The sequence below is a fragment of the Petromyzon marinus genome, chromosome 39 (assembly GCF_048934315.1).
Source record: "Petromyzon marinus isolate PM22_M1 ecotype Great Lakes invasive population chromosome 39, UKy_Petmar_22M1.pri1.0, whole genome shotgun sequence".
Classification (NCBI taxonomy): domain Eukaryota; kingdom Metazoa; phylum Chordata; class Hyperoartia; order Petromyzontiformes; family Petromyzontidae; genus Petromyzon; species Petromyzon marinus.
Window position 1 is genome coordinate 7,776,532 of NC_133705.1, and position 27,207 is coordinate 7,803,738.

General features: G+C 44.1%; 2 protein-coding genes across 2 annotated transcripts in view; both read left to right on the forward strand.

Annotated features, from left to right (window-relative positions):
- Window positions 1–1,337: 1,337 nt before the first annotated feature.
- LOC142930476 (uncharacterized) lies at window positions 1,338–19,711 on the forward strand. The gene is made up of 5 exons (XM_076072880.1): window positions 1,338–1,801; window positions 12,305–12,428; window positions 14,479–14,520; window positions 15,358–15,504; window positions 17,330–19,711. Exons 2-5 carry the CDS (start codon window positions 12,317–12,319, stop codon window positions 17,389–17,391), a joined length of 363 nt encoding a protein of 120 aa, XP_075928995.1. The 5' UTR covers window positions 1,338–1,801; window positions 12,305–12,316; the 3' UTR covers window positions 17,392–19,711.
- A 4,419-nt stretch (window positions 19,712–24,130) lies between these two features.
- Window positions 24,131–27,207, forward strand: part of FBXO42 (F-box protein 42) — a 29,488-nt gene continuing 26,411 nt past the window's right edge. Inside the window, exon 1 of the mRNA XM_032968361.2 lies at window positions 24,131–24,432. The gene's annotated coding sequence lies outside the window, so the exon portion shown is untranslated. The remainder of the gene's footprint in view (window positions 24,433–27,207) is intronic.

Genomic DNA, 27,207 nt, shown 5'->3' on the forward strand with positions numbered 1-27,207 from the left:
TTAAGCGTCTATCTAAACAAATCCTAGGGTACCCTCTTTACCAACTCACACTGACCAGCACGGTGAAGTATTTAGTCCAGGGCTCGGCAACCAATGGAACAAACTCAATATTTCGAGAGCCGCAATGCACGCAAGTACGAAACGGTTTGTTCTTAATTTTAAAATACGTATAATGTCACGAGTCAGTCCTTAGTGAGAACCGCATGCGCCTCAGGATTTTCCAACCCCTGTACACAATTGGTCAAACCAACCCCTATGACTTTACAGGGTGTGGTGGTGGTGATGTCTTCAGGTGTGCCGGGTTCATAGAGCAGTGCGCTAACCGCTGCGTCACCCCCCCCCCACCACCAAAGACAAAGATCCCCCGTATAACCTGAACAGACTGTTGGGGCAAGTGCTGTTAGCGAGCACCTATAAAGGCCGGCACGGCACACGAGGGGTTGGGTTCAGTTTTCTTTATTTTTATTTTCATTTTCTTTATTTTGGTATAGCCCTGTGAGCCATTCGGCTCTTGAATCGGGTGCAACCACAACAAACACAAAACACGAACAAGAAAAACATCTTAAAGTGACTATGTGACGCTGTTTTTTTTTAACGCAACGCACCAGGTGCTCATTTGAGGCCGAGTTATGAGACGCCCAGGACCGGTTCAGATAATCGTCACCGGCGGTGTTGGCCGTGAGCGGAAATCGAACTCGGGTCGCCGGGTTCGTGGCGCAGCGTAGCGCGAACAGCTGCGACACTACCCCCCCACCTCCACCCACCACCACCCCCCACACCTCCACACCCACCCACCACCCCCACACCTCCACACCCACCCACCACCACCTCCACCCACCACCCCACACAACTCCACCCCCACCCACCACCAGCACCTCCCACCACCACCTCCACCCACCACCACCCCCCATACCTCCACACCCACCCACCACCAGCACCTCCCACCACCACCTCCATCCCCCACACCTCCACACCCACCACCAGCACCTCCCACCACCACCTCCACCCACCACCCCCCATACCTCCACACCCACCCACCACCAGAACCTCCCTCCTCCACCCCCCACACCTCCACACCCACCCACCACCAGCACCTCCCACCACCACCTCCACCCCCCACACCTCCACACCCACCACCTCCCACCACCACCACCACCTCCACCCACCACCCCCCATACCTCCACACCCACCCACCACCAGCACCTCCCACCACCACCACCTCCACCCACCACCCCCCACACCACCAGCACCTCCCACCACCACCTCCACCCACCACCCCGCACACCACCAGCACCTCCCACCACCACCACCTCCACCCCCCACACCACCAGCACCTCCCACCACGACCTGCACGCCCACGACATGGCCAGGAGTAAATACCTGTGGGTCGCGCGGTGTTTTGAGTGACGTGGCCCAGGTGTGGCCCTAACTCTGACCGCCACGGAGTTTCTGCTCGTGAGAAAAGACCCAAATTCGGCTTAACTCGCTCGCCAACACACACACACACGTTAAACTATTGTCAAGTTGTATAGTAACTGCAGTGTGGCAGGGGGTGTAAGGAAGAAATGTACCGCGGCCCAGCACTTTGTGACAGCTGAATATTATCACAGTCGCACATCCTGTCGTCCCAGGGGTACAAAGATTAAAGGGCTGCTCTAATCCGGTTTGGAAAATAAAAAAATATAGAAGCTACGTTGCCAGGGTTGCTGCTGAGTCCCCCCCCCCCCCCCCTAAGCCATTCGTTTCGCTCTTTCTTCATTCGGAACGTCCACCGAACGTTGATGGTCTTCGCCGCAACTTCGTGAGTATCTCGCAATTAATGTACGGTGTGATCCTTACACGTACAGTACTGTGCAGGGTGGCCTACATGTCTTGTGCCCCCCCTCCCTCCCTCCACCACCCCATTTAGTAATCTTCAACTTAATTTTTTTAAAGCAATGTTTTTTTTTTTAAAACAAAAATGTATATTGCAAAGGAAAATAATGCTAGGTTGTGAATTAATTGGGCAGTGTCACAATACATCTGGACCACCCTGCAACATCTACAGCCGTCCCTGCTGTCAATTCTACTGCTGGATGATGATGATGTCCCCCACGCCCGCGGGCCCTGGGTCCGTGGGGTTGTTCGGGTTGTTTGACCGGTTTCGTGAAGGCGCACAAGCCATATCGATGTTGGGAGCACGGTACAGTGCCAACGTTGTGATTGTTGGATGCATCCGTTGTGGTGTGGTTTGTTTTTTTAAACTGCCCACCGGCGTGGACAATGCGATGAATCGGGCTTGTAAGCAAGCATTGGTTCTGGCACGCCGTGGTCGCCCCATCCAAACGCTATCGCAGACCGAACCGCTTGCTTAGCAGCTTCCGAGAGTGAACGGAAACAACAACAAAAAAACCTTCCCGCAATTTCTTCGCGGCACGCTTTTGGCTACGTGCGGTTGCGAAAAGAGGCCCAACGTACGGTATACATGCGGACAGAAACCGACGCGGTGTTAAATCTTTCCTCGTGTTTGGTGGCCCTGTAACGTCCAGCACGGTAGTGCAGCCTCACCGCAGCCTGCATTCCCCGTAAGCCGGCTTCTTACCACGTGTACACCGGCGTGGTTGACGTACCCCCCAGTAAAAACGATCCACATGACCGACACAAAGCTTCGGGGCAGGGCCCTTCATCCAGCAGTGGATTTGCAAAGGGTCGCAAGTACTGTGCTGGCCATACGTCGTCGTCGTTGTTGTTGTTACTCCGTATGTCCTGTACTCTACGTTGAACTTCTTTCGCGCCGTACGTGGCTAACCGTGCTCACGTTTGACATTTAGCCCCCCCTCCTCTCTGCCCGTCATTAGCAACACGGTGCTTAATGACGGGCAATGTCAATCAGCGCCTTCGCCAAGCCACTGCTGGGTATGACGGTCTGGCGGGTTGTTTGACCATACTTCACCACAAGGCCGTAATTATAATATATATTGGGGGGGGGGACACACATCCCCCCCAATATTCAAATATGCTCATAATGTCCCCCCCAATATATTGCTATAAAAAAATAATTGCTATGCTATGTAAATAATAAAAACAATAATTTGCTGAACCTTGGCCACAATATCTGGACGTGTCTTCATATAACAATGCATAGATTTATGTTTATATGATTGTGGTTATGGTTGTATTCTAGATTTGAAGCTTTCGTGACTACAAGGATCCATACTCTTTGGTTCTATTCGGTAAAGTCACGTAGGTAAAAAAATAAAACAACAAAAATCACGACGTTTCGGCCACAACACAAGCGGCCTTCATCAGGTGAAGGGGCCAGCCTGTCTCGAAGACTGCGCTGGAGTGAAACAGAGCCAAGCTCAGACTACGACCTTTAAGCTGTGTGAGAGGGATTAAGGTGCCTCGACAAAGGAATTAGCATTTAAAACATTGCATTTGATTGGCGGACTTAGCATGATGGAAGGTGTAGCACGCGGCAGTGCACCTTTAAGCTGTGTGAGAGGGATTAAGGTGCCTTGACAAAGGAATTAGCGTAAAAATTAGCATTTGATTGGCGGACTTATCATGATGAAAGGTGTAGCACAGTGATCGGCACCAGCAGTGCACCCGCCTGTGCTGCGAAAGTTTGGGGTACCACTACTTGAAAAAAAATATACTGCACAAATGAAAATTAGTTTAATGTTTAGTTCGATTTAGAACATCTTTCCAATGGTTGCTTAATTTGAAACCATCTTCTCGGTTGAAATTGTGTCTGTGCTTGTAGATCTGAATTGCCTCGTAAACAAATCTCTGATAAAAACCTGTGAGTTTGCAAAGAACCTTGGTATCGGAGAAAATTATATCGTGATCACCCACAGCGTTGTAACAGTGATCAGCCACGGCAGAACGAATTCTTCTGAACGAATTCTTCTGAACGAATTCTTCTGCCGTGGCTGATCACTGTTACAACGCTGTGGGTGATCACGATATAATTTTCTCCGATACCAAGGTTCTTTGCAAACCCACAGGTTTTTATCAGGGATTTGTTCACGAGGCAATTCAGATCTACAAACACAGACACAATTTCAACCGAGAAGATGGTTTCAAATTAAGCAACCATTGAAAGATGTTCTAAATCGAACTAAACATTAAACTAATTTTCATTAGTGCAGTATATTTTTTCAAGTAGTGGTACCCCAAACTTTCGCAGCACAGGCTGGTGCACTGCCGGTGCCGATCACTGTGCTACACCTTTCATCATGCTAAGCCCGCCAATCAAATGCTATTTTTTATGCTAATTCCTTTGTCGAGGCACCTTGATCCCTCTCACACAGCTTAAAGGTCGCAGTCTGAGCTTGGCTCTGTTTCACTCCAGCGCAGTCTTCGAGACAGTCTGGTCCCTTCACCTGATGAAGGCCGCTTGTGTTGTGGCCGAAACGTCGTGATTTTTGTTGTTTTATTTTTTTACCTACGTGACTTTACCGAATAGAACCAAAGAGTATGGTTATGGTTGTACTTTATTAATCCCTAATCTCTGCCATTACATACAATGAAACAAGAATGGTAAAAAAGTAAAAACAGAGCAATGTAATACAATATACACTATTAGACATTGTTGTAAAGAAATAAATAAAAAGTCCATCCTATGTGTTAGTGCATTTTTTTATATTTTAGGCAGGAAATTAGTTTTCAAATGTAGATTTTTTTTCTGGGTTGGGACCCCCAGGCCCCCTGGATGATTTGGTCCCCCCCAATGTTGACTCCATGGCTACGGCCTTGCTTCACCACACTGGTGTCAAGCGCCGTACTGTGTCAGATACTTTCAGTTCATGATTGCTGTTGAGTTCGGGGTTAGGGTTGGCGCTAGGTGTCATTGTCGAGTTATACCTGGGTTGTGTGACATCACTATTATTGTTGGTTGCGTATTAAGGCCCAAACGATGTATTAATCGATCAATATCTATGATAAAGATCCCGAGATAGACCCATAGAATCGCCTGTGCGAGAATTGGCGTTTTTCGTATTTCGACGGTGGAACGTTGGCGCGATGGGGAGCGCATCCACCGTGAACCGGCCACGGCTAACATCGGTGGCGAGTCGTGTATGAGCCATTGTGGTATTGGATTGAGACGGCATGGAAGAAGGCCCTTCATCCAGCAGTGGATCGACAAAGGTATTTTAAAAATGGTTGCGTATTTGGGTCCTAAGAATGTTTTTTTACACGTATATACATCATATTTTGTGATATTCCCATACCTATCAACCCACACAGTTTACCCGTATTCTTGTACAGGGAAATTGAGTTTTTAGGGCCATACGGAGTACAGCCGTTTCATTACAGCCAGAAAAAAATGTCTGTGTTTGTTTCTCCCTTGTGATGGGACTTTGTATGATGAACGTTGAGATTTATAAGGGCCTTTAGGTGACCAATAAGGTCCGAATTGGTCTGTAATAAGATAGGGCACTGATAAGGGGTTGGCAGGTATGCGTTCAGGCCAAATGGAGACAACACTTTACAAACGAGTGAGGTTTGATAGAAATGGAACTTGTTCTGGAAAAATGTTGATTTAAAGCTTTCGTGACTGCAGGGATTCATATTCTTGGTTCTTTCGTTGAAGTCACGTAGAAGGGAAACAATAAAATAATAAAAATATAAAACAATAAAATTCCCTTCTACGTGACTTTACCGACCGAAAGAACCAATAATATATTGTTCTAGACAGTTAAAATTACGCCGTTACCCCGCATACTTGGTATTGTCTAATGCGATGTGTCACTCTTTAAAAAAAAAATTGGAGAACGCTGGCTCGTGACATCATTCGCAATGATGAGCGGGCAGGACACGGCCGTGGCCTAGAAGAAAGGGACAATGGTCAAGGCTAAACGACACGGTACATGGAAGCGACCAAATCAGCTCACGTGCAAAGGTGGATACATTTACAAACCGAACGTCGCAGATAATAGCGACTTTGGAGAGCCAGCCGGGTGGCGTATTGACCGTGGTCGAGTGTGACATTGTCACCTTTTTGTATCAGCAACTGTTGACCTTACGGTTGTGTGTGTGTGTCTGTAAGCTTAAGAGGCTTAGAATTTTTTTGGGTTTTGTCCTGCACCTATCTTCCGTGGCATTCTTCAAATGTTGCGCAACGTCTCAGGGTCAGAACGAAGCAAATGTCAGTTTTGCAACACGGTTTGTATTCATACATTCATGTGAAACATCGTTTGTGTTACTGTGAAACGTCGTTTGTGTTACTGTGAAACGTCGTTTGTGTTACTGTGAAACGTCGTTTGTGTTACTGCTAAACGTCGTTTGTGTTACTGTGAAACGTCGTTTGTGTTACTGTGAAACGTCGTTTGTGTTACTGTGAAACGTCGTTTGTGTTACTGTGAAACGTCGTTTGTGTTACTGTGAAACGTCGTTTGTGTTACTGTGAAACGTCGTTTGTGTTACTGTGAAACGTCGTTTGTGTTACTGTGAAACGTCGTTTGTGTTACTGTGAAACGTCGTTTGTGTTACTGTGAAACGTCGTTTGTGTTACTGTGAAACGTCGTTTGTGTTACTGTGAAACGTCGTTTGTGTTACTGTTAAACGTCGTTTGTGTTACTGTGAAACGTCGTTTGTGTTACTGTTAAACGTCGTTTGTGTTACTGTGAAACGTCGTTTGTGTTACTGTTAAACGTCGTTTGTGTTACTGTTAAACGTCGTTTGTGTTACTGTTAAACGTCGTTTGAGTTACTGTGAAACGTCGTTTGTGTTACTGTGAAACGTCGTTTGTGTTACTGTTAAACGTCGTTTGTGTTACTGTGAAACGTCGTTTGTGTTACTGTGAAACGTCGTTTGTGTTACTGTGAAACGTCGTTTGTGTTACTGTGAAACGTCGTTTGTGTTACTGTGAAACGTCGTTTGTGTTACTGTGAAACGTCGTTTGTGTTACTGTGAAACGTCGTTTGTGTTACTGTGAAACGTCGTTTGTGTTACTGTGAAACGTCGTTTGTGTTACTGTTAACGTCGTTTGTGTTACTGTGAAACGTCGTTTGTGTTACTGTGAAACGTCGTTTGTGTTACTGTGAAACGTCGTTTGTGTTACTGTGAAACGTCGTTTGTGTTACTGTGAAACGTCGTTTGTGTTACTGTGAAACGTCGTTTGTGTTACTGTGAAACGTCGTTTGTGTTACTGTTAAACGTCGTTTGTGTTACTGTTAAACGTCGTTTGTGTTACTGTGAAACGTCGTTTGTGTTACTGTGAAACGTCGTTTGTGTTACTGTGAAACGTCGTTTTTGTTACTGTTAACGTCGTTTGTGTTACTGTGAAACGTCGTTTGTGTTACTGTGAAACGTCGTTTGTGTTACTGTCGTGCGGGTAATTTGATCAAACCTCGTCGCGCCGGTCAGTGCGGGTTACAGGCAGGGGAACATAGATGTCGTAGAGTACAACAATCTTTATTTTTATATTTCGCACTGCCATCTGTTGACAAAGTAACCTCGGAGCAGTCTGCATATAAATGTTTGATTTAAAGCTTTCGTGACTGCAGGGATTAATATGATTGGTTCTTTCGGTAAAGTCACGTAGAAGGGAAACAATAAAATAAAAAAACAATACAATTCTCATGACGTTTCAACTGCAACACAAGCAATCGTCATGAGGTGTGAAAACCACAACAAGAACATTTGAAAAAAGTGGCGGTTTTTTTCAAATTTTCTTCTACGTGACTTTACCGAAAGAACCAAGAATACAAAATAACCAAGTTGTTTTATTTTTCAACTAATTAACTGAGATATACATAATGATTACGATACCGCGTAAAGAAAATAACAAATTTATAATGATATATTACTCCAGTTTTGAAGAAGAAGAAATATATTTTAAAAAATCTCCACAAATGTTCAGACAATTTGAAATTTGACTTTTCACGATGACCACGTGCTACCGTCCAGCCAATCAGAGCGCGAGTTTTATACCTCAAACCGATGTGGGTCACGAAAAAGGGTAATTGTCCGAAACGTCGCATTTTTTGTTTTCTCTTTTAAAGCCACTGCTATTGACGGGTGTGTTGGTTCTGACTTTCAATCCAGGTCTGATATTTAATTCCGAGTGATAGTTTACTTTCCCTCCTGTTACACATCGAAACAAAGCTACATTTTCTTTGGTTCTTTCGGTAAAGTCACGTAGAATGATAATAAAGTAATAAATTGATAAAATAAAATAACACAATACTATTCTCACGACGTTTCGGCCACAACACAAGCGGCCTTCATCATTCTACGTGACTTTACCGAAAGAACCAAAGAGGATGAATCATTGCAGTCACGAAAGCTTTAAATCGAAAGCTACATTTGTCACATGCAACACCAATGCAGGACACTTTAAATTTGCACCTTTTTACTCTTAGAGTTCTACAGCCGTTTTGTGCTTCCCGTTTGCATTGACTCTTCAATCGTTGCGTATGGCAAAATGTTCAGGAGCTCAATGCCAATGTCAAGATTTGCTCGCAACGAGAGTGCTTGAGGAGAGAGTTTTATATCATTTTACTATTCCTCCATCGAGTGAGCATAAACTTAACAGTGGTTTTACTCCACGGTCCACAAGTTTGAATTACATGGCCACAATCACACGACTGTGGCTTCTCTTGAATTTTAAATGTAGGAAGGAAGGTGTGCACATCGGCTATTTTCGTTGTTCGGATGCGGTTGGTGGTTTATACCAATTGGCTTCGAGGAATATCTACGGTCGGAGTTGCCATCTGTTTGGGTCTCATTTGAGGTTGGGTCATTGCCTATGACATAAATCACTTTTGTAAAATGTACTCATTCTCCTAAGGTCTCGGAAGTTAAGCTGTGTTGAGCCTGGACAGTGCACATAACGTGTCAACCCATACGGTTTACCCGTATTCTTGTAAAGGGAAATTGAGTTTTCAGGTCCATACGGTGTACAGCCGTTTAAATATGGGCAAAACAATGGTGTTTTTGTTGTCTATTCGTTTGTGTTTCTCCCTTGTGATGGGACTTTGTAGGATCAACGTGATGTGTGAGGGCACGGGGTAAGGGGCCGGCCATAAATGACGTCACGCTATTTTTTGACGATTTTTGACCCCCTCCCTCCCTTAGTCACACGGCGTCATAAAAAGTCAGACCCCCCCCCCTCAAGTATGACGTCACAAAGCTCTGCCAACCCCCCCCCCCCCCCAAAATAAAACATGCTTCAAATCGCTTTAAACTATTGTCATTGTAGTGCGTATTTAACGTTGCGCTGCACTCTGATGTTGTAGGAGAAAACTTTTATTAAGTAAAACGTGTTGTCTATATTTATTTAAAGTTGCGCATTTTGATGTGACGTCACATTTCTCAAACACCCCCCCTCGTCACACATCGTCACAAATGTCTGACTCCCCCTCCCCCTAGGTGCGTGACGTCATTTATGGACGCCCCCTAACCCATAAGGTGTTGAATTGGTCTGTAATAATAAGGTAGGCTGCACGTCTACTTTGGGCAGCAGAGGGCAGTGCGGCAAAAGCCATTGCCGTCCTGGATTTAAAATAAAATAAAGTTTAGTCCTTTATATCATGTACTGTATACTGTACACATTGATGCATTACCATTCCTGGCAATATGTTTAAAAATAAATAACTACCGTTTCAATGTGTAGTTATATTATGTAATGTACTGCAGTGCCTATGTTTGCTTTACAATTGAAATTTGAGATGGGTGGGTGGCAAAGGTGTGGCTACCACGCAAATGGACATGTTTCTACTTGGCAAAGATAAAAGTCACTCGGCCTTTGCCAGGTCGGTTTTTTTTATTTTGTTCTAAATGAATGCCTGATTTTGGAGCCGTATTTCTTTTTCTTCAGACTGCATGGCAGCGCTGGTGCTAGTTATAAGCTAATCAATCAAATTATCGGGTCTTTCGGTAAAGTCACGTAGATAGGTTCAAAGAAAATAATAAAAAAATAACAAAAAACTACAACGTTTCGATCGCATCACAAGCGGTCGTCATCAGGAAAAGGGGGGTTAGCTTTCTTTCCCCTAATGATGGTAATAGGTGTGGCGCTGCAGGTTACTTTTTTGATGGAGTTAAAGAGCGATTTGTGATCGCGGGCCATTGAGGCAGACTCCATCTCCTCAGCAACCCGCGACCACCACCTATCCTTGCAGAGCTTCACGGCTCTCCGAACCTCCGAGCGAAGGCTGCGGTAAGCCTCCTCATTCTCTGATGTTGGATGCTGTAGCCGATGAGAGTGGGCCCGTCGCTTATTATCAGCCAGCTTGAACACCTCCTCTGTCAGCCAGGGTCTCTGGGAAGGTCTGGACCGCGTACCCAAAACAGCAATTGCAGCTGCGTGAGCCACAGTCCTAAACCTCGCTCATTTCCCCTTGACATCAGGAGGAGTGGGGGACGATGCCAACCCCAGCCACAAGCAATTATTAAATTCTCGCTTGCAACTTTCATCAGCTTGCTGCGACGACCATGGCACTAACGGTTTGAATGGGGTCCTGGGTGTACACCCACCACCGGAGTGGAAGAATGGCAGGCGCATCTTACAGATGACAAGTCAAAGGTCAGTGAGCAGATCAGCTCCAAGGTAGGTCCTGGTGTCAAGGACATGGGCCCGCATCCGTTGTTTCGTCACTATGTAGTCCAGCAGATGTTCTTGTTTGGACCCGGCATGCATCCATGATGTGTGGATGCGCCGATGCCGGAATAGTGTGTTGGCATTTACAAGCCCATGGGCTGCACAAAAATCTAGCAGCCTCCTGCCGTTGTTATTGAGCTGATCTGGCCCATGCCTTCCAATCACTCCAGACCAGGTGTCAGCATCATGACCAACTTGGGCATTGAAGTCACCCAACATGATGACTCTATCCCGAGGGGCCACTTTAGCCAGCACCTGTGACAGGAGTTCATAGAAGGCATCTGACTCATCGGCCTTGCCTGCATGCCTCCACAGATGTTCGTCTTCGGTGGGGGCATAAGTAACCACGACCACCACTCCTCGCCTCTGGTTGATGGGAAGGCAAGCCTAAAGTAGCCTGAGGCTTACAGCTTCTCATCTCACCGCCATGCTCCCACGCCCCCTTCATTCTTTTGTTCAGAAGAAGAGCCACTCCCTCTTGTTTGGCAGTCTCCTGCCCCGAGTAGAGGACTGTCCGCTCCTCATGGTGGCAGGAGCCAGAACCGGTTCACCGGACCTCCTGAATACCGCAGAGATCCAGGCGGTACCGGTCCAGCTCCCGACAGAGGAGTGGCAGCCTCTCCTCCGCAGTGAGCGTTCGAACATTCCACGTGGCCACACATAGTGGTTTTTTGTTGTTTCTGGAGGAGCCCCGAGGGTAAGTATTATTTTTTTGTTATTTTCTTTCACCTATCGACATGACTTTATCAAAAGACCCAAGAATATGAATTCCTGCATTCACGAAAGCTTTCAGTCAAGATCTAACCAATCAACAAACGTTTAGAGCCCCAAGGGGTTTAGGGTACTCAAATTTCATTTTTTTTTTTAAAGGGATGTGTCAAATATCAGCTCAAATTCAAATCACGGCCATAACATGCAAAACAAGCCAATTATTCTCTCTCATCTCAATCCTGTCTGCATCTGGCTTCGATCGTCTCACTGCTTCTTCTCACTAAATCTATATCTCTCCAATCATATCTCTTCGATTTTATAAATTAAACCGGGTGGCCCCAAAAAATAAGTTCTCCTTGGGGCCCCCAATGAGCCAGCATCACCACTGCTTGATGGTCACATGAAATGTGCCACCCTCACCACTGTGAAAAATATAACTTAATCGCTCATCGGATTCCTCCATTATAAATTAATATTGGGATTCTGAAATGCAGGCTTCCTTCCAAATCTCGACTTTCCCTTGACTGAATTTGTGCTTTATTTACCCAATCAAGTCTCGTCAAGTCACAAAAGTATTTGTCAGATGGAGACGGTTTCTGTAATAGGACGTTTGACCATTTACATTCATGAGAAGTTGGCTTCATGTGGGATGAAACCAGTACCCAGAGAAAACCCACCACACATCCAAGGAGACACATTCAAACCTCCACACAGATGCATAGCTACAATTAAAACTGTACGCGGACAGAACGTATTATTGATCGGCAGGTCGCGTGTGCCGTGGTAAAGTGTGGTTACTCCCACCTCTGTCAAGAAATGTAATCCATTGTGGAAGAGTAGGCCTAATACCCTCTAGAGGTGCTCTCTACAGCTCTGTCTAGCGGAGACCCGTCTGCCAGCAGTGGCATGAGGAGCCAATTTGAGGGCTACATTTTACCTTTCCACAAAATGTTACATCCTCCCTGGTTTAAGTTAATTAAATCTGCACATGCACGATGGCAGGTTGTACACGGGATGGCTGCTGGAATGTGGCTCGCGATGGCTGTGGTTGGGTTGCTGGCGACAGGACGGCCGCCCTGCCTGGTGGATGCTCAAAACATGACAACCGTCAGCCTACAGGAGTCAGGTGGGTACTCACAAACGGTCAACACAACGTGTAGTACTCCACGACAAACCGGGCTCATTAGCACATCATCGTGGGTGAGCGGTGAGTGTCAGGTAAGTGGTGAGTCTCTTGTAAATAGTGAGAGTCAAGCGAGTGTGAGGTGTGAATTTGGTAAGGGTGAGGTGAGTGGTGGACGCTGGACAGAGGAAAGAATATCCACATTTACCCCGCTACAATATGAGATGTGAGTGTCTCGTGGGTGTGAGTTGTGCGTGAGCAGTAAGAGGTGAGTGTAAGGTAGTGAGTGTTTGATAAGTGGTGGATGAGTGCTAGGCGAGTGTCAGGTGAATTTCTGGCGAGTTGTGTCACGTGAATGGTGAGTTGTCTGATGAGTGTTGGGTGAGTGTCACACGAGTTTGAAGTGTCAGGTGAGTGATAAATGTAAGACTAAGGCACATGGCAAATGAGAAAAGCTAGTTATGAACAAATATTTAAAATAGCGTCAATTTCCACTTGTTTTTGTATGTTGTACGTCAAGCGTGCTGACATAGACTAGAATGTATCGCTATACCAAGGCACTAGTTTTCCCACAGTAAAACATTGGAAAGTTGCCAAGTGATGCTATTTTTAACACGGTGGGAATAAAGTTGAGACATGCGTTAATTGGGATGTGATGTCACCAAACAAGTGACATTATCACAGTATCTCCCCTTAAGCGTAGCAAGACCAGAAAACCAGTTTGTCCAGAATGTATTGCTATTAAACATGCAAACATTCATACATTGGGTCAAGTAGGTGTGGGTAGTAGACACTTCAAAGTAAGCAAGATGACTGTTTCTCTCTCATGTATTATTAATTATATTACTCTGCTCATGTCCCCCCGGAACACCCCAATGGGTCTCAATGCCCTTTTTAAGTAGGGGCCTTCCAGGTTTTCGTAATATTGGGTGATGTTGCTGCTGCTTTGTGTAATCCCATTTGAGTAATTTGCAGGTAATTTTTCAGCATTGCGATATTTGGTCAGTAACGGTTACATCCAGTGCGTTTCTTTGGCTTACACTACAAGCCCTCCTCTACACCGTCTGATTCACGTATTTATGTGGATAACCATTATCTCTTGCTCTTCCCACACAGCAGTGCAAAGTCACTGATGGTGGTCATTTGTTGGCCTCAATTCTGTTTACCTGTCCGAACCAAAGAAATCTTGTGTCGATGTATCTTTTGCATCAAAGTCTGCTGCTGGCTGAGGTGTTATCCTTTATGGTCCCTTGGCTTGGTTTTTGTAGTCTCGATACTTCCAGGACCCTTCTCAGCCAGTTACATTCTTCCGCACGTGCCTTTCATCCTCACCGAAGTGTCCAGCATTAGACTGTGAATCGTGATTGCACTGTAAGGGGGAAAATTGTTTCAACGTTGAGTTGCGGTGGTGTTAGCCAAAGGGTAAAACAATGATATAAACTCCTTTGTGAGATGATGGAAAAGATGTAGATGACAGATTTGATAAACAGATGAGACAGACGGAGTGAAATGAGGGTTCTAGACAAAAGACAAATATGGGGTTGGATGACAGATGAGAAATAGAGACAGGATAGGCGCGAGAAAGATGAATGATACTTTTTTGTTTATTAGGATATGAATTCGAGCTAATATTTGGTTTGCCAATATTTTTTTTCCATAAATACAGGATTCCTCATGCAGCTTTGGTCCCAAAGTATTCGCTTAGTTAACTTATGCTTAGTACCACCATCGGACCCCTGCATCTGAGCACAAATTAGTAGCATGGTCACCCTATATCTGTTTAATCTTGAATGTTTCTGTAGCTTCGTTTTGTAATTTGTGGAATGTTAAAACTGGAGGTTATTTGCCCACACCGATTTGCACTGCAGGGAAATATATTTGCAATATTGCAATTGGTTGTGTGATGAAGTTGTTCTTGTTCTGATTTTTTTGTTAGCTTTTGAGACTCACACTCTTCTCTTGAGTTCTCAACTGTTTAAACAAAATAAACTTGAACTTGAAACATAACATGAATCTGATATGAGTGTAAATCTTCCTTATCTGTGGCTTACAGCTACGAGTCACCTGGGCCCTACTACAGAGAGCCATGAAGATGGTGAGGCTGCTTGTGTATACACTACCAATATTTAAAGACTACCACACATAAAACGAATATCTCCTTCTTAATCAGTCTGCGATTCTGTGTTGACACTATTGCCAATGCATTCTCACAGATGTTTTGTTTAAATGTTGTGGTGTTTTATGAAGGCATGAGTGTATTTAGTCAAGTTTATTTTGTTTAACCAGATGAGAAATCAAGAGACCAGGATAGTCTCATTTGCAAGGGTGACCCTGGGGCATAAGTCTGTCTGCCAGTAGATGACGATGATTGCCATGTATAATTCCAATTGGGTAATTTGTGGATCGTTTTTAAATTTAGTAAATTTGGTTCTTGGCAAGTATAAAGCAAGTATCTTGAGTGCCACCATTATCAGTGAAGCTGCCTGTAATTGTGTGCCACTGCATGTCAACGTATTGTGTCTATGCGTAGTTAATTATACACTCCATTGTACACAATGTCATTGGTTGTCTTGGAAACGTTTTTGCTCATCTTAAGTTCACGTGCTACTACCTATTCAATTGTGCTTCTTAATTCCATAGGTGCTTCAGAATGTGTTAATGTAAGTTAATTACACCGGTATTTTTTTCTGGGTCCTCCAGTTTCTCCCTCCACATTTATTAACATACATTTAGAGTATTTTGCTGCTATAAATTTACACGTGATAAGCCACTTCATTGGGCTATCATTTGTGGCTAGGTGACTTCTGAATAAGAGCTATATAGCTCAGTGGGCCTTTCCTGGTAAAATAGAAAGAGTAAATCGTTTAATTTGTACTCATGTGAGGTACAGTATCAAACCATAAATGATGATAACGATGACGCTTGCCGGCAGGTCACAGCATGGTGATCCTTATCGCCTGCCTATCCCTGCTGCTCGCAGTCTTCACCTTCTCCTTCATGTGTCTCAAGCTGAGGCAGGGCCTCCACGTGGCCCCATGCTCACGTGTCGCGCTCTTCACCGACACCGCCTACTCACCAGGTGAGTTGCGCGAGCACACGCGACCTACCGCATGGGCGGTTCCGCGAATCAGGCAGCCTTGCCGATCGCATTTCGAAATCGTCCTTATAATACGGGATTCCATTTTTATAGTTATTATAGTTTTAGAAAATTTTGCCCATTTATGGAATAAGTCATTGGCGATGGGCCTTAACTAGAAGGGGCTCACTTTAGGGCGACCCTCTAGAGCAGGGGTCGGCAACCTATGGCTAGCGAGCCAGATGTGGCTCTTTTGATGACTGCATCTGGCTCACAAATAAATCTCAGCTGACATTTATTAACATGATAAGACTTATAAGACTTATAACATGATAAGAAATGTCAGCTGAGATTTATTTGCGAGCCAGATGCAGTCATCAAAAGAGCCACATCTGGCTCGGAAGCCATAGGTTGCCGACCCCTGCTCTAGTGGCTGTTTTGCCCTACTCTTCCATGCTGACCAGACATCTTGGAAGAGGTGGAAGTATCCCAACTTGACCCCACTATTGAGTAAATATGGTGTAGCTAGTCATACTGTGGAATGGGGTGGTGGGGGGGGGCTACATGGTGGGCAGCAGAGGACATTGCAGAAGAATCCATGGTTGTATTGCACTTTCTATGCTCCCACATCTATGCTGCCTGCCTTCACCAATCCGCACCGATTAACATGCTGCAATCCGATGCATTCCCACGCATGGTGTGGGGATGCATCGTTTGGCAGTAAATTCACAAGAATACTGCACGTGTACATTTTGTAATTAATTCTTACCTGATTAGGAGTAGGTAGAGTTGTCCTGGAGAGAGGAGAGGAGGTAATTTACTACATAGCTTTTGATTCAAAGCTTTCGTGACTGCAGGGATTCATATTCTTGGTTCTTTCGGTAAAGTCACGTAGAAGGGAAACAATAAAATAATAAAAATATAAAACAATAAAATAATCACGACGTTTCGACTGCAACACAAGAAATCATCATCAGGTGTGAAAACCACAGCAAGAAAATTTGAAAAAATTTAAATTGATTTTTTTTTTCAAATTTGAAAATTTTTCAAATTTTCTTGTTGTGGTTTCCACACCTGATGATGATTGCTTTTGTTGCAGTCGAAACGTCGTGAGAATTTTATTGTTTTATTTGTTATTGTTTCCATTCTACGTTACAACATAGCTGTGAACAGCTTGGCCTGTGGCCAAATTTGGTCACCCACCAAATAATTGGTCATCCACCAAGCTAGATTGAGATTGAACTCAGCTTAGCTTCCGAAATATGACGAGATTGGGCGCATTCTGGTTGGTTTCATCAGAGGATAATTACACATTATCATACAAAAAATATTACGCTGACCTGCATACCATACCCAGACGATAGTGGTGCATGCATGTAATCCAGAATTGTATAGGAAAATGTTAATGGACCGAGCAAATACTGCGAAACTCCTTCGCTGTGGCCATCAAGGAGGTGTCATACCCTGGTTTGCCAGGAGAAGGTAGTACAGCAAATATTTGGACTCCATCTGTACCATCTGTATGGGATACAGTGTTTCACCCCCGCACATATGGGTTTTCTCCGGGTGCTACGGTTTCCTGCCACATGTAAACACTCGTTAATTGGGCGAAAATACCTTCTTCTATAGAGGATTGCAGAGCTTGGGCAATTGTTGGCACCGGCTCATCTCGTGGTTGCTGTCTACCTGCTTCTCTGTGGTTCCTCATGGCACCGAGTTGTTCTCTCGGTATGAGAGCGAGCAAATACTGCGCGGCTCATTACAAGTTGAAATTATTATCGTAGTTAATCTCTTCCTCCATTTTTGTCGGATGTCTGATGGACACCAGTGGCGACACAAGGCGACGCCAAACCAACTGCCTCCGGCCGTGGCTTCCGCAACCTCCCTTAAGGGTTCTCAAGGAAGCGCCATCATCACGCAGGGGCTGGCGACTGCATGTGTGTGTAAACCGGCGTGTTTACGGCTGTGACGGGGTTATGTGTGCCGCATTCCAGCCAGTGCAGAGCAAGGTGGCATGGTCAGTGTGTTTTACTGAAAGGTCTCTCCGTACAAACCAGAGGGCAGCCTGTCGCTACGGATGAGGTGATGGTGACACTCGCTTGACATTCAGTCTCAACCCACTTGACCCTGACTCACCACTTTTATTCAATATAGTGGGAAGCCTGTTGAGATTGGATAGCTCCCCCTACCCCAGCACCCACCCCTCCCAAATGGCACGTCTGTTGTATGGTATGATAGCCATGTGCTTATCTGCTGTACCTTTTGCAAATTCAAATTGGACATCAGGTAAGCAGCGTCGGTTGCCTATGAGCCTAATTGCTAGGTGAAAGGTAATTTTATGGGTAATTTCGACATTGGACCAACATTGGTCCAATGTTCCATGTTCACTAGCATCTGATGGTTTCGAGAGATGCAACTCAAATTATAAAATCGTTGTACCACCCAGTGTGTGGGGAGATAGTTAACATCTCGCCTGGTATACAGGATGTCGTGGGTTCGATCCCAACCCTGACACATATAAATTTGGAGTTTACATGTTCTCCCCATGTTCATGAGTATTTTTCTCCGGGTCCTTCGGTTTTTCATTCCACATTTAGAAACAGGCGTTTAGAGTATTTGGCTGCTGTAAATTTCCACATGAGAAGAAGCCACTTCGTTAAGCTATCATTTGTGACCGGGTCGCTCCTGATAAAGAGCTATATAGCTCAGCTAAATCTGCTGTTTAGGATTCTTTACCAATGTTTTTTTTTCCTTTATGAGCACCTGGCTTATTTGTTTTGTATATGCCACATGCTGCTAATTTATGGCTTTGAAATATCTGCTTTAATTTCAGTTTAAGCCTTGAGACTACATTAAAGTCAAAGTTAATGGAAATAGTATTTTTATCCAGGGAAACTAAAACTCAGTCTCAAGACTTTGTCAGGAACCTCTATCCAATGATAATCACCATCGGCTAACAAATCTAAGTAGAACATGAACGATTGTACAGTAATACATCTTCAGCTTCATAACTTCCAGTCTCCAAGGCATCCGAAAAATAACAAAAACCCACTATGTTGAAAGGGCACCCGCGTGTATACTGTGTATACAACAACTGCCTGATGTAGCTACTAGCTTTAATAAATTCGAGGTCTAGTTTTTAGTTTGCCCCAAAGGGAAATACTCGTACTTTGATTCACAGCAATACTGCACGGGTATGTTCTTCTTTTCCTCCATCAGCTCGGTTTGAGGCATGTGACTGGTCATGCCATAGATGAGAGCAGAAGTGTTTACTCGCTGTACTATTGTTTTTAAATAAAATAAAAACTTTCAAACTCAAAAATTAACAAGTTTTGACATTTTTCCCCCCACAGCTATTGGAGTATTTGTGATGTTTTCCTGATTCCATGTAGCAAGCACATTACGCAGGAAGGGAAGCTTTATGGGGGTTGCATATAGAATAAAAGCAGGGGAATTTCATACACATGACCATTCGGAAAAAAAAATCATAATTAACGAGGGTTTTTATTGACATATTAAGTTATCTATTAGTATATTTTGAGTGATAGACAACCCCTAAAGTAATCAAAGCGGTATTCCTACATAAACTCATTGTTTCTGAAAAATTATTTCGTATAGCTAATGTGGATGCAGAGCAACAACTCCAATTTCACATCCAGGTGGTCAAGCCAGATAACTGCATTAGGAGCAGCGGAGTGTATCGCCGTAATGTCGTATTTGTGGATCGGGCATTGCGTTGTTATATGTTTGAAGTTTTCATGACTGCAGGGATCCATACTCTTTGGTTCTTTCGGTAAAGTCACGTAGGTATAAAATTAAATTAGATCAAATCACGACGTTTCGGGCGCAACACAAGCGTCCGTCATCAGGTGGGACAACCACAGCAAGAAACAATTGCTGAAGTGGGCAAAAGTGCTGCCATAATAACGGGCAAAAAAGGCTGCCGTAATAACGGCAGCCCTTTTGCCCACTTCAGCAATTGTTTTTTGCTGTGGTTGTCCCACATGATGACGGACGCTTGTGTTGCGCCCGTGATTTGATTTAATTTAATTTTATACCTACGTGACTTTACCGAAAGAACCAAAGAGTATTGTTATATGTTGTTATGGTCTGTTCTGGATGAACACAGTTGCACACTACTGGAGAGTTTTTAATTTGTGCATCAGGTCAGTTTATTCTAAAAAATAAAATCACATTATTCATAATAGAATTTGTGTTCGATCGTGTAAATATGAATGTGTCGTTAAACCCTCCACCACCCGACACAGCCAATTAGTAAGGTTTGTCACGTAAAGAAAACATGCCAACTCGTTACTCGTACTGCAACACCTTTACAACAACCAGCCTCATCAGGCGACAGCCAGAGTTGTGGAGAAAAATCTTCCCGCTTCGCGATCTCACCCAAAAAAAAAACCCCTCTTATGGATAATATCGTCGCAAAAGCCCATAAGTCGAAGTTTCGGTCGAATGGTGACTGAGCTGTTTCCCGTGTAACCCCCAGGCTATGGGACACTCTTCCATGAGATATCGGAGGGATCTCTCAGTCTGTGGACATTTTTTTTTAATGCGCCTTAAAATCTATTTATACGCTTCCGCTTATTAAACTTTTAGTTCGTTTAGCAAATTATTCTTAAAATGTATTTATGGTATTATTTTTATGCCGAGTGTCTGCTGCTGCTGCTGTTGTCCTGTATAGCGCTTTGAGATCCTTGATGAAAACCAGCTATTATAAATGGAATTACTATTATTATGACTAACGACTAATAGGGTTTTGATGTAAAGCTTTCGTGACTGCAGTGATTCATATTCTTAGCTCTTTCGGTAAAGTCACATTGAAGGGAAACAATAAAATAATAAAATATATATAAAACAATAAAAATTCTCACGACGTTTCGACCATAACGCAAACGGCCATCATCAGGTGTGAAAGCCAACGACAAGAAACATTTGAAAGAAGTGGCGGTTTGCATTTCTTTTTTAAACGGTGTCTGTATTTATTTATTTAAAAAACGTTAGCACCACGGGCAGCGATTTGGCAGTTTGTTTAGAAGGACGAGTCCATCTATGTTCTGAAAAGAGGAGGGGGGAGACGAAAAATTAATGTATGCTGTCTGAAAGCCACCGTAAGCGTGAACAATCAATTAAGACCTGAAATGGTTTATCAAATCCTTCCAATGATTGCTAAGCCAGAATACATCTTCTCGGTTGAAATTGTCTCTGTGCTTATATATGTGGATAGCCTCATGAACGAATCTCTCATGGTAGCCAGATGGCTTACAAAGAACGTCTGTCTTGGAGAAGTCAATGTCATGTGAGCCTACTGAATTATAACAATGATCTGCCACGGCCGAGGTGTTGGTCCTATCGTGTTTAAGGTCTGCTTTGTATTCACGAATGCGGTCCGAGACATGGCGTTTGGTTTCTCCAATGTAACTACTACCACAGAGGCAACTTAGTTTGTAGACACCAGGGTACTGTATGTCCAGAATCATATCTTTTACAGATGGAACCAGATGTCTTGTCTAACTAGATCAGTTAGACAAGACACTCTACAAATCACACTTATCATTGACGGCAACAATGTCCACATCGGATAGGGAACATGTAGACAATATGACTGCCTCTTCAGCTGCTACTATGTCGACCAAATGTAAGGACAACCTGATTTCCAAATTTAACCTCCTCTTCAACAAAAGACCGGACCCACACACCAAAAAGCTAGACGTTAACAAAGTCGTAATTAATCACAGTAACAGTTCTATTTCCGATGGTCTGAAATCCGTTTTAGCTAAAGGTCTAAACTTTGCAGTCACACCTAAACACATACCAGTTAATGATATCATTGCCCAAGTAGACGTTGCTCTCAGGGGCCTGGGTCACATCGCTGCAGACGTAGCAAGATCTGAAATCGCTGCAACCCTAAAAAACGCTAAGATGCCAGCTAGCAACCTCAGCAAAGATGAGCGTTTTGAATTATATGAATAAAAAAAGAGGGATGACATTGTAGTCCTCTCAGCTGACAAGGGCAATGCTACTGTCATCATGGATAAAATAGAATATAACAACAAAATTAAATAATTACTCGACGATGGTAGTTATACAAAAATAAAAAGAGATCCCACCAACAGCCTCGTCACACAAACCAACAAAATAATTTCTGATTCAACCGCATGAATTGATCAATCTAAACAGTTTTCGTTGAAACCTTCTGCTGCCAGGCCACCAAGATTATATGGCTTACCAAAAATGCATAAAAAAGATACACCCCTTCGTCCCATAGTCTCTACTATCAACTCCCTCACCTACAAACTGGCTCGTATTTTGTCTGAAATCCTGCATTCTTGGAAAAACCACCTCTGCGGTACAAAATTCTACTCACTTGGTATCGACAATCAAGGGTATTTCCCTGTCCCCAGACGACCTGCTTGTCAGTTTTGATGTATTCTTAGTTTTTTCGGTAAAGTCACGTTGAAGAGAAACAACAAAATAATAATATATATAAAACAATAAAACAACACACCTGAAGACGACCGTTTGAGTTATGGTCGAAACGTCGTGAGAATTTTTTATTGTTTTATATATATTTTATTATTTTGTTGTTTCTCTTCAACGTGACTTTACCGAAAAAACTAAGAATATGAATTACTGCAGTCACGAAAGCTTTAAATCAAAATTTAGTTTTGATGTAGTTTCCTTATTCACCAAAGTTCCTGTACCTGACACCATCGCAATCATTGAAGACTTGGTTCATCAAGGACTAAACACTGAGGTACCCCCCCTGGTGAGACACTGCTTAACCAATACATACTTCACTTGGAATGGAACTTTCTACAAACAAACTGAGGGCACCCCAATGGGCTCCCCCCTATCTCCGGTTATAGCTAACATTTTCATGAAGAAATTTGAGACTGACGCCATCCAGACTGCCACTCTGCGCCCAACCTTATGGAAGAGGTACGTGGATGACACTTTTGTCATCTGGCCACTTGGCCGGCCTGCTCTAGACCAATTCTTCGACCACATCAATTCCATACACCCAGCCATCAGATTTACCATGGAAGTCGAAAAAGATGGCAAGCTACCTTTTTTGGATGTCCTAATAAAAAGGAGACCTGATGGTTCAATGAGCCACTCTGTCTACAGGAAAGCTACCCATACTGATGCTTATCTGAAACCGGATTCCCACCACCATCCATCACAGAAGAATTCCCTCATCAAGACTCTGTACCATAGAGCCCAATGCATATCCGACCAGGAACACAAAGGCAGTGAACTCAAGCACGTACACCAAGCTCTTAAGGCTAATGGTTACTCCGATTATACAATCCGCAAAGCTATCACTCAAACCATGAAGAAGGACCCTCTTGAGAAGCCTTTCAAAACCATCACTTTACCCTACATTGCGGGGATTACAGAAAAATCTCCAAAATCTTGAATAAACGCAAGATCCAGGTCCGTTCAACACATTACATAAAATCCGTGATCTGGTTCCGTCTGTAAAAGATGTGATTCCGGACATACAGTACCCTGGCATCTACAAACTAAGTTGCCTCTGTGGTAGTAGTTACATTGGAGAAACCAAACGCCATGTCTCGGACCGCATTCGTGAACACAAAGCAGACCTTAAACACGGTAGGACCAACACCTCGGCCGTGACAGATCATTGTTATAATTCAGTAGGCTCACATGACATTGACTTCTCCAAGACAGAGGTTCTTTGTAAGCCATCTGACTACCATGAGAGATTCGTTCATGAGGCTATCCACATATACAAGCACAGAGACAATTTCAACCGAGAAGATGGATTCTGGCTTAGCAATCATTGGAAAGATTTGATAAACCATTTCAGGTCTTAATTGATTGTTCACGCTTACAGTGGCTTTCAGACAGCATACATTAATTTTTCGTCTACCCCCCTCCTCTTTTCAGAACATAGATGGACTCGTCCTTCTGAATAAACTGCGAAATCGCTGCGCGTGGTGCTGACGTTTTTTAAAAAATAAATAAATACAATGTTTATAAATAAATAAATTAATGCAAACCGACACACCTGATGACGACCGTTTGTGTTATGGTCGAGACGTCGTGAGAATTTTTATTGTTTTATACACATTTTATTATTTTATTGTTTCCCTTCAACGTGATTTTACCGAAAGAGCTAAGAATATAACACTAATAAGGTGTTAAACTCAAATCACCGTTAACTGTTGTTACATTGTTTTTACAGCTTTATTTTGGTGATTCGAAAACATATGGTTAATCTAAATTGTCTTATGGTTGTTGTTGGCTTGCACCACATTGATTTTAACATGTTTTTTTTGCGTGGAATATTTGCTGGTTTATTCCAGGATGTTTCTGTTACGCGTTGTCGCTTTAAGATGTTTTGTGTTCAAATTTTGTTTGTTGCGGTTGCACCCGACTTAAGAGCCGCATGGCTCACAGGGCTGTACCTAATAAATGAAACTTGAAACATGAAACTCGGCGCGGTGACGTGACTCCGGTTGCGTAGTGACGTCACTCCGGTTGCGTGGTGACGTCACTCCGGTTGCGTGGTGACGTCAACGCGTTGGAGGTGGGGCGGGGGGAGGGCGGGACGGCGGACGATGACGCCATTGCCCACGTCCGGCCCCCGCCCCCTCCCTCCCTCCCTCGGCGACGGCGTCACCCGCAGTTGGCACAAAAAAGATGGTGGCTGCGAGTGGGGACTCCGCTGAGCTCGTCTCGGTGCGACACTGAGAAGAAGGAAAATAAAACCTCGGGCGAGGTTTCACCTCGCCTTCTCCTCCTCCTCCACCACCACCAACCAACCAACCACCCTCCCTCCTCCAACCCCGTTCGCGCCGCGACTGAATGAGCGAACTTAAATGCCCGATGCAGTAAAGAGGAGAGAATCGCGCGTCGTTTACAGAGGCGGCTCGGAGGATCGCAAAGGTGGGCCCCTACCCCCCCGCCCGTGTGAGAGTGTGTGTGTGTCCGGCTGTTGTCTTCTTGTGTGGAAGGCGGCGATGGCGGTGGCCGTGGCTGGTGACCGTGGTGGTGGTGGTTGTAGCGGCGGCGCCTCGCGCTCAGGCCTGCTGTGTGTCGCACGAGTTGACCCCCCCCTCCTCCCCTCACCCCGCGCGAGTCGTTTTGATAATTTCTCGTCTCTCTTTAACAGTTACTAACAGTACCAAGTGTTGACGGTACCGCTTTACACGCGTGCTGCTGATGATGATGTCGCCTTCATGATGATGATGATGATAATACGACTGGTGTTACCGCTACGCGCTGTTATTACAGCCGGTGGCCGGTACCAACCCAAGATTCACACTGCCTCTTAAATTTTAATTGTGCTACTAATGTTATTAATTCGCCTGTGCAGTGGTAATTGCACCGCAGCAAATGGCACTTCGCATGGTTATTACTGGCAGTGGGACCACCACTCCCTTCAGCACCATCAGCCCCCTCTTGTTCTCACTGCTAATTGCATTAATACTAATACCGTACTTAATACTAATACAGCTATTCACAATACTACCATTACACAATTACTATCGATGCCACCACTACATACTACTACCACCACCACAACACGACCATTATTACCGCATACATCATATCTGATGATCAGCTTACATTGTACATCACTAATGTACACCATGTCCGTCATCGCCATCGTCACATCTAACATTCAGTATTATTACATTACTACTACTACATGCCACGGCTGAACCTATTCAATTATACACGAACAGTTATTTTGTTACTGCACTGCTGGATGATATTTTCCCCACGCCATGCGGTTTGTGGTGGGGGGGTCTCTCTAAAAAAAACGTGCAGTGGTGCAGTGCGTGCACCGTTCAATTGTTCTCATGCAGGTGATGGGGGGGGGGGCATGTTTATAGAGACATTGTCTCTGTGTGGAGCGGCCTATCCCTATCACACCTCACGGTCCACTTTGTTGGGTTTTATAACCAGATAACCCTCGCTGCGCCCAAGTCTCATCGGATATCAGAAGTGTGTTCTTGGGATGGCATGGATGGCCACCAGGGCTTGCCAGGTGTTATAGGCGTAATGCTGCGAGGTGGCCGGAGGATATGGCGGTGTTCAATCACACCCCCCCCCCTTCGTGTGTGTAGTGTGTTTTTTCTCCGGGTTCTGCGGTTTAACCCCACGAAGCCAAACGCCGATGGTGTGGGCTACGCATCCCAATTCAGCAGGACCCTCCTGAAAAAAAACAGCTTGAGCAAGGCTTTCTTTGGTAAATAATTGACATTTCTTATTTGGTCCACGGACACCATACTTGAAGGTTTAGAAATATGTCCTGTGTAACTATTTACTATTAAGGGGGGAAACATGGCAAAAGGAACTGCGCAATGATTAGTATAATTGTCGTGGGTTTCGTCATCAGTAGCTATAATCAATCCACTTCTGGATGAATGCCTCCCCACGCCGTCACCATCTAGCATGGTCCTGCGATGTAACATTCCACCTTGCCCCAATTCCACGTGGTATGTCCTTTCAAGCACGTTTCCTCCCTGAGCTGCCTCTCCACTGGTTTTCAAAGCAGCAGTGTTTCACACCACATCTCAACATTGTCTTACACTGCCAGTCATATCCATATGCGATTTACCTGACAGCAGGTGTCGGTGGAGGTCTTTACTCGTAAAACAATTACTGCTTATTGTGTACGAACAGCGGTTGGTCTAGTGGACAGTGACTGCCACTATAAGGCGGAATTTCTACAATAGAGACATTGAGTTTTAATGAGAATAGTAATAATAACGCCCTTATTTATCTGGGAAAGTTTTACGAAGACCTCAATGATGGTTTTGGAAAATGTCCTGCATTGGGATGTTAGGCCAAATGAATATATGTTCATGGTAGTTGGTATTCAGGAGGAAATCAGAGGAGCTATAGAAAAAAAACACCATCGCATGCAAAGGGTATAACACTCAAATCTCCCAACACATTCAAGGATCCAATTTTCTGCTGCCATCTTTCATTAGTCTTATCATTGTTGTAAAATATAATCAACACCTATTTAATTATCTTGGTTCCTGGTTTACTGTTAAGACGCATGTGAAAACAATCGCAATGTATTCCCTGACATAAGTGGATAGACTTGTCATTTTACAAACATGAATGATTTACCTTCAACAACCATTACCGTATTACAGTAGCATCCGACATAACTGTACCAGTACTGTCATTTAATGGAATACGTCAAATGCAGCTTATTTCTGTTCAGAACGCATTCCCTGCTTGATAAATACATTTTATGACAATATAAAGGGCATATATATTTTTTAATTCTTTTTTACGAGTAGGAAGGACGTGAATATTTGTATTCCAAGCAATCTTCCAATCAATTCTTAATCTTCCAAATGGCACTCGAGGGTGGAGCAGTAATGTGGAGGTTGTCTTGCTGTACTATATACAGTACCCAGCGACCTAATCTTGATTCTCAGCAACTGCTAACAACCGTGGCATTTGATTTATTTCGCAGTTCTTGGCTCTCTCCTCCCCCTCTCCCTTCCAATCCTCACTGACCAGCGTAGTGAAGTATGGTCAAACAACCCTTATGACCTACATGGAATGGGCAGGCCTTCATCCAGTAATTGATAATGAACTGTAAATTATTCTATTTAAATATAACAATTTCATAATAAAAGTTAACTGTAAACCAAGTATTATGAGACCTCCTTTGCCAGTAACAAGATATAG

What these genes read in the sequence shown, in the direction of transcription:
- LOC142930476 (XM_076072880.1), top strand. Translation starts at nt 12,317, where the DNA reads ATGGCTGCTGGAATGTGGCTCGCGATGGCTGTGGTTGGGTTGCTGGCG. An exon ending in CGTCAGCCTACAGGAGTCAG is followed by an intron (nt 12,429 to 14,478) that starts GTGGGTACTCAC and finishes TGTGGCTTACAG; the next exon opens with CTACGAGTCACCTGGGCCCT. An exon ending in TACAGAGAGCCATGAAGATG is followed by an intron (nt 14,521 to 15,357) that starts GTGAGGCTGCTT and finishes GCTTGCCGGCAG; the next exon opens with GTCACAGCATGGTGATCCTT.